The sequence below is a fragment of the Neoarius graeffei genome, chromosome 13 (genome assembly GCF_027579695.1).
Source record: "Neoarius graeffei isolate fNeoGra1 chromosome 13, fNeoGra1.pri, whole genome shotgun sequence".
Lineage (NCBI taxonomy): Eukaryota > Metazoa > Chordata > Actinopteri > Siluriformes > Ariidae > Neoarius > Neoarius graeffei.
Window position 1 is genome coordinate 72,676,997 of NC_083581.1, and position 16,480 is coordinate 72,693,476.

Here is a 16,480-nt window from a genome sequence, read left to right on the forward strand (position 1 = left end):
AGTCAAACAGGAAGAGATTCAGTCTAAATATGTGTTTTTTTTTTGGGGGGGGGCTTATTCTATTAACGGTTATAAAATCAATTGCATAGAAAGTCTGTGTTCTGTATCATGTGAAACCTCAGGAATAAAAAATATATATATATTTTATCTGTCCTGATGTTCTTGTCAACTCTGTTAACGCTGTTATAAAACTGCATGAAATCCACAAAGATTTTTAATAACACGCACGGCACCTGCACCGAGAGATGTCACTTCCTCTGGCGGGAAACTTCAGAAAGGCAGTGAGATGTTATGTTTCTTCTCTCATTAATTTGAACAAAACGTTGAGGACTTTACACCAACCAGTAGATTAATCATTTATCAAATCTGTTCTTGTGATATCGGAGTGAATCTCTCATTCATTCTTTAAAAACAATAATATGATTAAAATCCATAAAACTCTGTTTTTATACATGCCGTGTGGTAGCGAGTTTGAGGTCAGCGTGTGGAGTTAAGACACAAAATGGTGAGAAGTGTCAACTCTGTTATCGTCGATTCTGTTAACGGATTGCCCAGTTTAACGATAACAGAGTTGACGATGACCAACAGAGTCAACACTTGAAATGTACTCGCAATTACAGAACGGGCCATGTATACGATTACAGGCTGGAGCTCATCTGTAGCTATGCATAATATGGTAGTGGGCGTGGTGCTTGTGTGAGTGAATCAGACACAGAATCTCAGCGGGGGTTTTAAACTATGTGCACTTACTGCCCACTTTATGACACACACCTGCCTCGTTGATCCACCTTGTAGGTGTATATTACAGCTTATCTTTTTCAAAGCACAATGATACTCCTGACCCAGCAGTGGGGTGTTTAAAAACAAGCAACAGATGGACTATAGTTGGCAATTATCCTCCTATAAAATGTCCCCATATCTCAGAGGTCGCAAAAGTACATACATTCTTTACTTAAGTAGAAGTACAGAAACTTGTGTATAAAAAAAAAAGACTCTGAAAAGTAGAATTACCGATTCAACTTATGTACTCAAGTAAAAGTACAGAATCTGAAATATACTCAAAGTATAAAAGCAAAAAGTAGCCCTTTGAGGGCCATTTCTACCAGCTATTTCTGTGCAAAGCTTAATTGAACCTATTCAGAGTGTTAACCAAATATTATTTAACAATTATTCACCAAAGCTGAAGTGAATATCAGTGAATAATAACTGAGATGAAGTCATATATGTTATTTACCAGCTGGGAGGTCCGTATCGTGAAATACCGTGACCAAGGTCTTGAAAGTACTGAGCGAGGCCCTCTGGGCCGAGGTCACGGTATTTCACCATACGGACCGACCTTAAGCTGGTAAATAATATATTTATTTTTTTCTTTACCAAATTCTAACAGAAAACGAGAGCGCCCGAAAGGGAAAACCGAGCCGAGCCACCATTTTGAATCCTCATTCACGGCTGTAATGCAAATTGCTTCCTCCTCGGTATACAAGTGCACTTCCATGGCAGGAAAAAAACTACATTTTGCTGCCTATGTCGTCCCCTATTTATACAAAATTGAGTCATTCAGGATTCAGCCATGTTTTTGCTCGGCATTAGCAAGTTACAGGTTTTTAGCTTTCTCCTGAAATGTTTTCTTTTATTTCTTCTTCCTCAGGGTAGTAAAACTCGCTTTCGCTGTGAACACTGTTATCACTATCCATGCTGTAAAATTAATGCTATTCTCCTGAGAAATGTGAAAATAAATGTTGACAAAAAATGCTACTATGTTTGTTGTTGTTGTGAACGAGCGAGTCGCCAGAGGTCCGTAACCGGGGTCCGTAACTGGGGTCCGTACCGTAGGATACGGACCCGCTCACCAGCCAATCAGAGCGCAGGATTTGGACCGTGAAAAAAATAAAAGGTTATTATTAACTACTTATCAACTGATCTCGAGATCTTTCTAGGAAAATATCGATCCGTACTGTCAAGACCTCAGTCTGATATTTTCCCGGAAAGACCAAGCAAGCGAGGTTAATAAGGAGTTTATTATATGGCATTTTCTTTTTTTATTTCTAAGATTAAAATAGATAATCATTATAATAAGGCGTGACACTGCTTTCAGTCATGTCATATTTGTAACATAGTTGAGTCACGCATGCAGAATAAACAGCGAGCAGTTTCAAAACTGAATTTCTTGAATAACTGGATGACTTGTTTGTCTTGTGTTTCAGCCGTTTTTGATTCCATTTTGATTTCCAATTTGTCTTTTTTTGTCATTTTGTTTTTGTTTGTACGTAACATTGAAAGCCAGCGTCTTGGAAAGAAAGTCTATAATCACCCATGGGCATTCTGGGAAAATTCTGCCCGCCAAGGAACCAATCAGAGTGCACGATTTTACCAGAAGTAGCTCGTGCCATATAATAATCACCAATATTCACTGAGTTTGAGGTGGAAATTGTTTTAGTATTAATACACAGGTGATTATTTAAAAAAAATCATATTTAAAAAAAATAATTTATTTCAAACTTCAAAAGCGGCATGCAACCGTAATAAAGGCGCACAGTTTTGTGTCACTTATCTATGCCGACTCACATAAAATACTTTGTTTTGAAACGGATAAAATAAATCACAATTCCACTTTACCTTTGAATAGTTTTAGACCAAACTTCATAGCGCCTTTAGTGCTTTTAGGAACAGCGTTTTCTTTCATCATTTGTCATTCTTCCTCACTTATGGTGACAAAGCGATTGGCCGTCATTTTGTCGAGTCGCTCAAGGTGATTATCGAGAAATAGTCCAAATTTCACAACCAATCAGCACGCACGATTTTCTATAATCACCAGTGCATTTATACCAAAATATAATATAATAATATAATGGGGGGGTGTCAGCGTGTGCATGTAGAAAGAGCTAAAACCATGCTTTCTTAAATTTACTGTTAAATAATGCCATATATAAGGTGCTCCACTGCAAATATTTTAATTGCCAAGTACTGTATGACATAAATAATCCACATCCAGTTGATACTGATTAGCTATCATTATAGCTATCCTTACATTACTAGCTGCTCTTTAAATGCTTGCTAATAACTTGTTGAAGAGTATGAAGTGCATACATCACATACAGCTAAAGCATTAGGTATTTAAATCAAATTTGGTATGTTCACACAAAAACATTCAAAGTTAAAAGTTTAAAGAAAACCTGTTCACCTCGGTTACTATCCCATCCATTTAGGTTAAAAGTGGTCTTGAGGTTGGGAAGGCATGCAATGATGCAAAATTTAAAAAAAAAAAAAATCTATAATCCCCCTCAAGTGCATTAAACCAAAAGTAATGAGCCTGATTTGAAAATGTAAGGAGTAGAATGTACAGATATTTGTGTTAAAATGTAGTTTTTAAAAATAAAAAAGTTGTCAGAAAAATAAATACTCAAGGAAAGTACAGATACCTGAAAACTCTAAGTACAGTAATGAAGTATTTGTACTTGTCAGCTACATGAGGGAGGCGGATGTATGTGCAGAAGTATACAGTTTAATAAAGTGCAGAATATATATACAGTGAGACTATATATATATATATACACACACACAGGCAAACAATCCAAAACGGCAGGCTATCAAAAACGAGAATACAGGCAAAAGGGTTGGTTGAGGCACAAACAGTGCATCAAAGGCTAAGCGAGGACAAGAATGAGAAACAGGCACAAGGATCGTGAAACAGAAAATCAAGACAACAGGTAGAAAGGCTCAGTAATGCGTATCATAATACTTCACAATACAAATGCATCAGCACAGTCCTTAAATATGCAAACACATAGTTCCTTAATTGAGCTCAGGTGCGCCTTGTTCACAACGCACATGCTGGAGTCCACTTAGCGCACACGCAGCCCGAGGTGCGCCTTCAGGTGCACGCGCCACAGCGTGCAGGACTGACAGTACCCCCCCCCCCCAAAGAGCTCCCACTGGGAGCGAAAATTCATCATACATGGCCTGATGGGGGTTCGGGCTCAGGACATGACTTGGGTTCTTAGCTAGGAGTGGGCCGGAGCCCAGGACTTGACTTGGGCTCTGGGCCAGAATCATGCTCAGAGTCCAGACTTGACCTGGGTTTTGGACTTGGCTCAGATCCGGAACTGAAGGTGGACTCAAGCTCTGGGTTGTATTCAAGCTCTGGTGACAACTTGATCTTTGGGCTGGACTCTGGCTCCAGCTCAGGACATGACTCAGGTTTGGGCTCTGGATCTGGCTTGGGCTTGGGGCTGGGCTCAAGCTCAGGAGATGACTTGAGGTTTGGTGATGACTCTGGCTCCAGCTCAGGAGATGACTCAAGCTCTGGACTTGGCTCGGATTGTGGACTTGGCTCAGACTCTGGACTTGGCTCTCTTTCAAACTCTGGACTTGGCTCAGGTACAGGCTCAAGCTCTGTCAGCATGTTGCTTTGGTACTGGTTAGGACCTGGTGACAGGACGACACAGATGTCTTCATGGCCGGCTGAGGCAGAGGTCATTCTGACATCCTCTGACCCAGGTTCAGGAACAGGCTCAGGTTCTGGCCTTAACTCTGGCATTGGCACTGAAGCTGGCACAGGTGCCGACTCTGGCTCTGGCTATGATGCAGGTTCTGATGCTGGCTCTGGAGTAGGTACTGACGCAGGCTCTGGCAGTGGAGCTGACTCCGACACTGGCATAAGTTGTGGAGTAGACACTGGCACAGGCTCTGGCACTGGTTCTGGAGCAGACACTGGCACTGGCGCCGGAGCAGGCACTGGTTCTGGAGCAGGCGCTGGTTCTGGCGCCAGAACAAACACTGACACAGGAACAGACGCTGGCACTGGAACAGGTTCAGGCATGGGTTCTGATACAGACACTAGTTCAGGCATTAATTCAGGGGCTGGTTCTGGCTGAGAAACCAGCTCAGGGGAGACAGCCTCCAAGAGGGGCTCAAGAACAACAGCCTCCTCTGCTGTCTCTACATCAGCCACTGGGAGGAGCTCTGGAGCAATGGTCTCCTCAGCTGAGTCGGCCACTGGAGGGAACTCTGGAGCGACGGCCTTCAGGAGGCGCTCTAATGCAACAGCCTCCTCTACTGCCGCTGCTTCGGCCTCAGGCATGATAGCCCCCTCCCAAAAATTTTTTATGGGAGCTCTTCTCTAAGTACTTATCAATAAACCAGAGCATAAACTGAAACTCCTGTGAACTCTGGAGGCATGGGTGCTCTAATCTCATGAGGCACTTGGCCCATTGGCATACTCATCCAGTCAGCCAGGAAATCATGAATGTAACCTAGATGGGTTCTGGAGGCTTGGGTTCCTCAAGGTCCGCATAGAAGGCACCACACTGGATGCTGAATCCACGTGGGTGATACTCTCCATTGTAGGGTGTAGGACTGTAAGCACTGGTACGCTGGCAGAAAAACGAGGCTAGAGGCTGAGATATGTAATTCCAGAAGTGGCGTGGCATGGAGTACTGGAAACCTTCTGCTACATCCATTGTAAGGTGAAGTATTCTGTCAAGTACGTGAGGGAGGCGGATGTATGTACAGAAGTATACAGTTCAATAAAGTGCAGAATATATCTATACAGTGAGACAATATATACACAGGCAAACAATCCAAAACCGCAGGTTAGATCAAAAACAAGAATACAGGCAAAAGGGTCGGTCGAGGCGCAAACAGTACATCAAAGGCTAAGCAAGGACAAGAACGAGAAACAGGCACAAGGATCATGAAACAGGAAATCAAGACATCGGGTAGAAAGGCTTGGTAATGCATACCAATTCGGAGCGCGCAGCCCGAGACATGCCTTCAGGTGCACGCGTCACAGTGCGCAGGACTGACGATACTTAGTTGTATTTTGTAATGAAGTATTTGTACTTTATTACTTCCCACCTCTGCCATAGCTTATGTGTACATGGTAAAATGACCACTAACTGTAGGAACAAGTTAGTTGTTCCTAATAAATTGGTAACACATTTGAAACAGTTTACTTCCAAGTAAAATTTAAAAACTTTTCAAAATGCAAGAAAATCTTTAGTAGCTACTTTATCTAGTTCATGTTCACAGTGGATCAGGAGCACGGGCGATTGCTCTAAGACAACGAGGGAGACTCAGCCTCCTCTAAAAATGACGAACATTGTGTAGGATGAATTGCGCTAGGCTTATGTTATAGCCGACCTTATAACATTGCTATTTCAGATCCAGAATCATAGAAATATATGTGCTCAACCCAACTACAGTGCGAAATCATTCCATTATAACTTTCCCCAGTTCGCCTAATGTGTGCGTGAGTTTTTCCCCCTCGTGACAGCGCGATGCAGCCCAGACTCAGTGGACTTCAATGGCATTTGGGAGCTATGCGCTTTCAATATCAAAATGCAAGACGATTATTGGACAAATACTGCGAAAACACCCGCCCACGGACTCCCAGCCTCAGTGGACTTCAATGGCATTTGGGAGCTCTGCGGTTTTCAATCTCAAAATGCAAGACGGTTATTGGACAAATACTGCGAAAATGCCCGCCCACGGACTCCCAGCCTCAGTGGACTTCAATGGCATTTGGGAGCTCTGCGGTTTTCAATCTCAAAATGCAAGACGGTTATTGGACAAATACTGCGAAAATGCCCGCCTACGGACTCCCAGCCTCACAGTGGGAGGGACATGGCAGTTTCAGCGAGGAGACTGGTGATTGGTGAAAGCGGCCGGATATTTTCTTTGATTGACAGCTCGTTTCAACTATAGACAGGCAGCGGTGAATCTCAGTTCAGTCCCATGCGGATTTGCAAGTGCTGTGGTGTATTGTAAGAGATCAGCTTACATTTCGATTTCATTCATTACATACGGTTTCTACCAGCTTTTTTAGTTTGTAGATATTTTCATTGTAAATAAAGTGTAAATATAGTGTTGTCAAGTTTGCTATCTTAGTTCCAGAAATTTCGTTTATTTGGGTGACTGAACTTGAACTTGAGGGGGCTAGTCAGCTAGCAAGAAAGCTGCCCACGGATGCCAAGCATTGCTGATTTAATTTTGGCGAAGCCAGTTGCCAGTCTTCCTTTCGAGGAAAAAATTAAAATTAAAGAGCAGGGTAGACCAACGCCTCAAATTGACTTGGTGAAAAAGGTAGGGAATAATACTCGTTCCTTTCAGCTCTCCTGGTACGAGAAAGTGAATTGGCTAACAGCAAGTGACCCACATCAACAACAGTAAATAGGCTACTTTAGTAATATGTCATGGATGGACCAAAAATATAGAATCTATTTAAAATGTTTATGCTGAGTATATTATATTGGAATAAATATTTTTCTGGATATGAATTAAACACAGCTACAATTTGGAAAACATTTTTAAACAAAAACACAGCCGAGAACATTTCACACTACAGACCTGGATTAAAAGTGAAGGGTTATCAAAATTGTCAATAAAACATTTCTCAGTCAAAATAAGTAAAATATAGGGAAAGTGTCATTGAATGAAATGTGTGGCACCCAGCTCTGTGTTTGGCTCCCCAAGGTCAGTGCTTGTGCCTATTCCAGAACACTCTGCTGTTACTGCTGAGGTTCCTGACAAAGAGCTGCTTTCAATAATCAATTTTTAAACAACATGCCACAATTTTAAAATATAAAATATTAAAATATACCCCCCCCCAACACCACCATCATGCATATTGGACAGTAGGCTAATGGGCCAAAAGAACCTGTTATTTCACAGTTTGTGACCCTGCCAACAATCAGCCAGATCAGAGGCAAGAGTATGGGCAAAATTGATCTGTTTTTTCTTTTTTCTTTTAAAATCTGGAAATATCATAACCGACCAGCCTCCCCTGTTTGAAAGACTACCAGCCGCCACTGATCAGGAGCCTATACTAAGAACACTGGGAATGCACCCTGGTTGGGACACCGCATGCATGTCACACATTCACATCTACTGTAGGGGTAATTTAACAAAGCCAAGCCACTTACTGGCATGTTTTTAGGAAGTGGGAGGAAACCAGAGGGAGCCCTCACATATACATCCATCCATCCATCCATCCATTATCCATAACCACGTATCCTGTGCAGGGTCGTGGGCAAGCTCTCGCCTATCCCAGCTGACTACGGGTGAGAGGCGGGGTACACCCTGGACAAGTCACCAAATCATCGCAGGGCTGACACATAGAGACAAACAACCATTCACACTCACATTCACACCTACAGTCAATTTAGAGCCACCAATTAGCCTAACCTGCATGTCTTTGGACTGTGGGGGAAACTGGAGCACCTGGAGGAAACCCACGCGGACACGGGGAGAACATGCAAACTCCATGCAGAAAGGCCCCCATTGGCCACTGGGCTCGAACCCAGAACCTTCTTGCTGTGAGGCAACAGTGCTAACCACTACACCACCATGCCACCGTCTCACATATACAGCTCTGGAAAAAATTAAGAGACCACTGCAAAATTACCAGTTTTTTGGTAAACTCTGGTTTTACTATTTATAGGTATGTGTTTGAGGAACAAGAACATTTTTGTTTTATTCCGTAAACTACTGACAACATTTCCCCCAAATCCCACATAAAAATATTGTCACTTAGAGCATTTATTTGCAAAAAAAATGACAACTGGTCAAAATAACAAAAAAAGATGAAGTGTTTTCAGACCTTGAATAAAGTATAAAAATCAAGATCATATTCAATTTTAAACAACACTATACTAATGTTTGAACTTTGCATGAGATCAGAAATCAATATTTGGTGGAATAACCCCGACATCACAGCTTTCATTTGTTTCATGTGTCTTGGCATGCTCTCCACCAGTCTTTCATGTTGCTCTTGGGTGACATTATGCCACTCCTGGTGCAAAAATTCAATCAGCTCAGCTTTGTTTTATGGCTTGGGACCATCCATCTTGCTCTTGATCACGTTCCAGAGGTTTCCAGTAGGGTTCAGGTCTGGAGATTTGGCTGGCCATGACAGGGTCTTGATCTTGTTGTTCTCCATCCACACCTTGATTGACCTGGCTGTGTAGCATTGTCCTGCTGATAAACCCAATCCTCAGAATTAGGGAACATTATTAGAGCAGAAGGAAGCAAGTTTTCTTCCAGGGTAACCTTCTACACAGCTTGATTCATGTGTCTTTCACAAACAAAACTCTGCCCCATTCCAGCCTTGCTGAAGCACCCTCAGAACATCACCGACCCTCCACCAAATTTCACAATGGGTACAAGACACTGTGGCTTCTAGGCCTCTCCAGGTCTCCGTCAAACCACTAGACAACCAGGTGATGGGAAAAGCTGAAAATTGGACTCATCAGAGAAGATGACCTTATTCCAGTCCTCTATGGTCCAATCCTTGTAGTCTTTAGCAAACCTCAGCCTGGCTCTGCTTTGCTTCTCATTATACCCCTGCTCTGAAGGAAGGGGGTGTTATACTGGTTTACCTCTGTCTGTCCATCTGTATCTCCGTCCGTCTGAAACACTCTTTTTCTCAGCAACCACAAATCATAGCCACTTGGTACTTGGTACCAAACTTCGGCTTGGGGTTCGATACCGTGTATACCATTTTCAGGTCTGTCGCACATCAACTTCCTGTTTACCGACTTAATGTATTTATGAAACATTATTGCGTGGATTTACAAAATTTTCATAACACTTTTCTCAACAACTACAAATCACAACTGCTTGATATTTGGTACCGAGCTTCAGCTTGGGGTTCTATACCGTGTACACCATTTTCAGATCTGTTGCACACTGACTTCCTGTTTATCGACTGAATGTATTGACGAAACATATAGGGTGGATTTTGACGCTATTTCAAGAAGCAAAATGCTATTTCAAAATGACAGTTTACCAGGATGCTATTTGAGATACCTGGGGAGAGACACTGCTCTTTACATACTTGTTTCAGGGTTCATTATTTGTTGAAGTCAACATTCATAATAAGTGTCCTATTCCTTCGATTGCTTGCATTCTGATATAATTGAGAGTGGGGGTATACGTAAGTGAGCAGTAGCTTGCAGTTGATCTTGTTGATGAAGCACTTCTTTTTAGCTTTGCATGACTTCAACCCTGCCTGGAGGAGCCTGGTTCGAACCATCCTTGTCGTGCACTTAACCCCAGCTGCCATTTGCCATTCTTTTTGTACCGTAAGTCACTTGATGCCATCCTGTGATTGTTGGGTGACATTCGAAGGAGTTGATCATCATCCTGGTCAGTGGAGAGTTGTTTTCACCCTCTGCCAGTCTGTAACTTTATTGTCCCCAGTGTCTGTTGCTTGACCTTGTTCTTATGAACTACCCTCTTTGAAATTTTGAGGATGGAAGCAACCTGATGCTCACTGTATCCCTTTGACAGTAAAGCCAGAATTTAACCCTTCTTTTTCTCACTCAAAACTTTTCTTTTTAACTCTTTTGGCATGATGAACAGATATTTTCGTATTCCAATTCAATTTAAAGTACTGCTAGCACTGTTTTCGCCATCCAAGCTGGTCCTATTGCAAAAGGATAGTGTAGAGCACAGCAGTGGTTTTTAAACTTTTCCTCATTAAATAAGATTTGGTACAGGTGATCACCTAATTGGTACCTCATTAAGTAAATGAGGTGTGCTTGTGTTGGAATTCCAGCAGAGACACTGGAATGAAATGGCTGCCATACATAGAGATCCTGATTTAAGAAAAAACTGAAAGGGTCTCTTAATTGTTTCCAGAGCTGTATATTGGAGGTGTGCAATATGACATACCACGATATTCCAAGACTTTTCTATGATACACAATGTATCAGAATATAGCGTGTTGCATTTTGTATAGTGCTGCACAAATAATATGAAAAACTCCATTTAGTTATACTGAAAAAAACAAATTCTACAGTTTGCATCTCAATTTTAAAGATTCAGTACAAATCTCATCTCATCTCATCTCATTATCTCTAGCCGCTTTATCCTTCTACAGGGTCGCAGGCAAGCTGGAGCCTATCCCAGCTGACTACGGGCGAAAGGCGGGGTACACCCTGGACAAGTCGCCAGGTCATCACGGGGCTGACACATAGACACAGACAACCATTCACACTCACATTCACACCTACGCTCAATTTAGAGTCACCAGTTAACCTAACCTGCATGTCTTTGGACTGTGGGGGAAACCGGAGCACCCGGAGGAAACCCACGCGGACACGGGGAGAACATGCAAACTCCACACAGAAAGGCCCTCGCCGGCCCCGGGGCTCGAACCCAGGACCTTCTTGCTGTGAGGCGACAGCGCTAACCACTACACCACCGTGCCGCCTTCAGTACAAATGTTTATCAAATTAGCTTAAGTTAGTTTTAATTAATGCTTGCAAACTGTATTACATTACAAGCAATATCTCAGTGAACACTGTTGTGACATAATTTATCATGACATTGACATTACTTCATTATATTGCCCAACCGTAAGGTACACTCTATGGCCAAAAGTATCTAGACACCTCATGATCATACCCATGTGCTTGTTGCATCCCATTCCAAAGCTGGTCCCCCCTCCTTTTGGTGCTATAATAGCTTCCACTCTCCTGGGAAGGCTTTCCACTAGATTTTGGAATGTGGCTGTGAGCATTTCTCATGTAGCCAGAGGTCAGGCCCTGATGTTGGATGAGAAGCTCAATAGGGACATTGTCATGCTGGAACATATTTGGGCCCCTTAGTTCCAGTGAAGGAAACCCTTAATGCTACAGCATACAAAGACACTCTGTACAATTGTGTGCTTTCATTTTCATTTTATGGCAACAGTTTTTAAAAAAGGCTCATATATGAGTGTGATAGTCAGGTGTTCACATACTTTCGGCCATGTAGATAGAGTTTTCATTTGTATCAAGTACACTAGCTGATTCCTCATTCTTTGACACATACCGTACATGTAGCTCCTTACACTACTGAGTCAATGCACTAAAAGGAAAACACTAGGTGCTCATCTCCACCATTCACTCAACTGATACATCGCATCTTTCCAGGAGACACAGACTCTATTGTTTACTTCAATAATAAACAGAAACACTAATAGTAAAAGAAAGCTATAGGTCAAAATACTAAAATTACAGTTCCTTATCGCCTTATCTAAGGTATACGTCACACTACTATCTAGGTTCTGTTAAGCTAATAACCCATATGTTACAATTATCAAACACCAGCTGGTTTCATGCCTCTTGCATCTGGACTGTGTCCTGATGAGATTTTAACCACATGCTCCTGCACCTGCAGTTAAAATGTGTCTTTAGATGTGTTAAATGGATTTGTCTTCTAATATGCAAATCGTCTCATTAGATTTTACCACCAAGTTGCAATGTTGTTTCTCAGTTGTTTCATGTAAAAGAACACAATTTGCATGGAATTATGAATTTGCTTAGAGACACCAACATCAGCAGTTATGGACCATGTGCACTATGATGTATTCTTATATGGATAATCCTGATACTTCGGAAACATGATGACACACCAGATACAAAGAAGGGTACCTAACCATTTGGGCCAGGTCCCACCTTTGATAATGCCAACACCTTGGAACCTCTGTAGTGTGTTTGAAAAGAAGGCACTGTGAGCAACCGGACAATCAGGAATAGTAGAACAAAGGCACTACATCTTGAAGACTTTGTGAAATGAAAAAGGTGTGTAAATTTTGCATACAATATATACCAACATAGTCATTGTTGCAAGCTGGACAGAAATACTCACGAGTCAACGAACCACTTTTCACAGACTTGTCCCTCATTCAATTCTCCCATCAAACTCCTCAAATGTTTAATAAAAATGATCTCACCTGTCCGTTTTTCTTGAGGTCTGCCCACATGCTGGTTCCGTCTCCTCCTCTCATGAGAACGTGGTAAGTGAAGTAGTAGATGCCAGGGAGGGGACAAGTGAACTTGCCAGTAGTGGGTTCATAGTAGTTGCCCACATTGGTGACCACATCATCAAACTTGAGCACTTCGCTGCCTTCATGTTGCTTCCGCAAGCCTGCATAGAAAGCAATCTTCGGTGTGTAGATGGAGGGCGCATAACCATTTGGGCCAGGTCCTGGAGGTCCTTGTGGACCAGGCTTTCCAGGCTCTCCAGGGGGTCCTTGCGGACCCGGGGGGCCTGGAGGCCCTCTGTATCCAGACTTCCCTCTTCGGCTTGTGATCTCAGGAGGCCGCGGTGAGACAGATGTCAATTCCTGGCCATGCTGTGATGGGGTGTATGGGTCACAGACCATGCGACAACTGCCAAGCATTTCATAATGACTTCCTGCACTTCCTGCTCCACCCCCTTTGGTGCTGTGGACCAACAGAGGTATGGCGACCAAGAGAATAAGCACCATGGCCACACCCACTGCCGCCCCAATGACGCGCTTGCGGCGGCTGAGCCGGGAGGCGGCCAGCGCGAGAAAGTCCTCTTCTCCTTTTGGCGGAATGGTGCCCGCCAGTGTGGATGGTGTGGTGCAGAAAAACACACACTGGAAGTATGAAAAGGGGGTTTATGGTTTTTTGAGGGGTTTTTTTTTCTGTGTGTAAAAATGAAAGCCAGCAGCAAAGATATCTAAAGAAGGATAAGAGCAATGGGGACAAGAATAATGGATGAATTTATGGATGAGGTGAACAGACTGAGAAGAGTGTGGAGCATACAGAGAGGAAATGGTGCTGAGGGATTATGGGGAGGAGAGGAAGAGAGACCGAAGAGTGACAGTTAAAAATATGAGGGAGGGGCAGGAGAAAAGAAAAAGCGTACAAAGATGCACAAAAGTGAGCTCTGGATCACTTACAATAGTAGATTTACTGCAATACTATGCACAACAATTACTGTAGTATTTCTATCGTATAAATTTTCTTCATTTGAAGTTAACTTGCTTTTCATTTCTTTCATTCCTCCTGTTATAAGCCTTGTTGTTATGTCCAGCGTCTTCCAGGACACCCAAGTTTCTTGAAGGCTCTCTGTAATCACAGATCAGTAAGAATGTTGTCTCGCAGCTCAGAAAAGAGCCTCTGTAGCCGTAACTGTCAAACTGGCTGCATTTCAGGTTGTGTAGTCACAGGACTACTTTTTGTCTCCTTACGCATGAAATCAAGAGCTCACTTTAGGATGTGGGAATGTCAACGCTGGTAGAGAAATGAAGTAAAACCGATGCTCTGGAATTCTCTTGTCCAGGAAGTACTTTCGCTCTGAAGATGTATTTATTTCTGTGAATTTGGGTTGAGCAAGAAGTCTCTGATGTCTTAGAATATTATGAAAATGGCTTGATTCAGAGACAGATCCCGTCTTTTCATGAGCAACGTTAAAAATCCATAACTGGAGAAAGAAACAAACAAATAAATAAAGGATTAAATCAAATGAGACTCCATTACAGACCTCATTACACACTCTACTCCAGTATAAAAGTGTATGCATCATGTATTTCACGTCATTATGCATATTTTTGTAAACTTTATTATTATGCACGTCATTCTTCTTCTCCTCCTCCCTTGTCGAGCACTATTGCCAGGTCGGGGTCCATGTGGACCCTATTGATCCACCTGTCGTATTAACTGGAGCACAGTTGTACGCCGGATACCCTTCCTGACGCAACCCTACCATTTCTGGGCTTGGGAAACAACCATGCACACCTATGGACAACTTAGAGTAGCCAGCTACCCTAATGGCGGCACGGTGGTGTAGTAGTTAGCACTGGTGCCTCACAGCAAGAAGGTTCTGGGTTCGAACCCAGCGTCTTTCTGTGTGGAGTTTGCATGTTCTCGCCGTGTCTGTCTGGGTTTCCTCCCACAGTCCGAAGATACGCAGGTGGCTCTAAACTGACCGCGAGCGTGAATGGCTGTTTGTGTCTCTGTGTGTGTCAGCCCTGCGATGAGCTGGCGACTTGTCCAGGGTGTACCCTGCCTCTCACCCATGGTCAGCTGGGATAGGCTCCAGCTTGCCCCCCGCGACCCTGCATGGGATAAGCGGTTACAGATAAAACAAAAACAAATAAGCAAGCTACCCTAACTTCATGTCTTTGGACTCTGGAGGAAACCAACGCAGACCATGCAAACTGCAAACAGAAAGGGCCACTGGGCTCGAACCCAGAACCTTCTTGCTATATTCCATCGTGCATAACATTGCATTGCACTCCAGTATGTGTGTGTGTGTGTGTGTATATAAGTGATGCACGTGAAGTTATCAACCCTGCTTCGTCACGTGCAACTTCGAACGTTCAACAACATATGTTGTATTTATAAAAAAAAAAAGTTTCAAAACACTTACCGTCTGAAGGTGTCCGTTTTCTCTCTCTCTCTCTCTCTCTCTGATGATGACGATGCTATTTGAGAAACTGAATTTTCCTGGAGCTCATTCCCAGCAGTGACCGTTAATAACTGAGCGCACGCGAGCGCACAGACGAAAGCGCCTCACTCGCAGAGCGCGGGAAGCGCGCTCACCTCCTGTGGACTTTTTTCCCCTCCTCCCTCGCCCGCGTTAGCTTTAGCTTACTGCAGCGTGATTATCTCATATCTGACAGATTCGGTCTCTAATGAAGAAAAATTGACATTATTTCCTCAAAAATGAAAAAAATATGAAGTGAAATAGTGAAAAGGGTTAAAGTTGTCGCTAAGTAATTCTTCTTCTTCTTCTTCTTCTTCTTCAGGGAAATAAATTACAAAAAAAAAAAGAAAAGTTCAAAGTTGAATCGATGTAATGTTTTAGCCTGTTAGCCGAAGCTGGTCTGAGTGGACTGCACTGAGTCGAGCTCTCTCTCTCTCTCTCTCTCTCTCTCCAACACCTGTGAGATTTCAGCAACGTTTCGATCTGCTCTCACCCTCCCTCCTTCCTTCCTTCCTTCCTTCCTTCCTTCTTTCCTTCACCTCCAAATCTCTCTCTCTCTCTCTTTTCTAAATCACCAGTTTAATTGTTATTCAAATGTACATGTGAACAGATAAATTCATATCTGTAAGCTTCATCTGTTTACATATCTGTTATAGAAAATAATTTTAAATTCTTTCTTTTCAAAGATTGATCTCAACAAGAGCAACACATCTTTGTTGTGGATTTGGAAACACTGAGTATTTTTCAAGGGGAGTGTGTGTGTGTGTGTGTGTGTGTGTGAGACATATTGAGGACCGGAATATGTTTTTTTTACCAACAGAGTCAGGACATTTTTGGGAACTGAGGACATTTTGGCTGGTCCTCACTTCTTCATAGGGCTGTTACCCTAAAGAGTAAGGGTTGGGGCGAGTTGTGATGGTGAAGGTTAAAGGGCTAGGGAAGGCATTAGGTCAGTGAGTGTCCCCATAAAGATAGAAGTACAAGAATGTGTGTGTGTGAGCACAATGGTTTCAGTGTCCTTCACTAATGAGGTCTAAAAGACCTCACACATGGAGACACACTCTCTTTCTCTCCTAATTCTATCTTTATGGGGACACTCATTGACATCGCTCCTGTAGAGGACGGCCCCATATGGACAGTTGAAAGTCACACTTGGAGGACGCTCTGGACTCTTACAGTAACGCTTTTATGGCTGAGGACTACAGTTGACTTGCTAACTTTAGGACTGCAGTTGTCATGAACAGTTTTGCGC

General features: G+C 42.8%; 2 protein-coding genes across 2 annotated transcripts in view; one reads left to right on the forward strand and one right to left on the reverse strand.

Annotated features, from left to right (window-relative positions):
- Positions 1 to 13,264, reverse strand: part of c1ql4a (complement component 1, q subcomponent-like 4) — a 28,931-nt gene extending 15,667 nt beyond the window's left edge. Inside the window, exon 1 of the mRNA XM_060937002.1 lies at positions 12,722 to 13,264. Within this exon, the coding sequence (XP_060792985.1) occupies positions 12,722 to 13,258 (537 nt within the window). The 5' untranslated portion in view covers positions 13,259 to 13,264. The remainder of the gene's footprint in view (positions 1 to 12,721) is intronic.
- The window catches only part of zgc:153867 (uncharacterized protein LOC337226 homolog), a 339,132-nt gene that overhangs the window by 78,912 nt on the left and 243,740 nt on the right, over positions 1 to 16,480 (forward strand). The window lies entirely within an intron of this gene.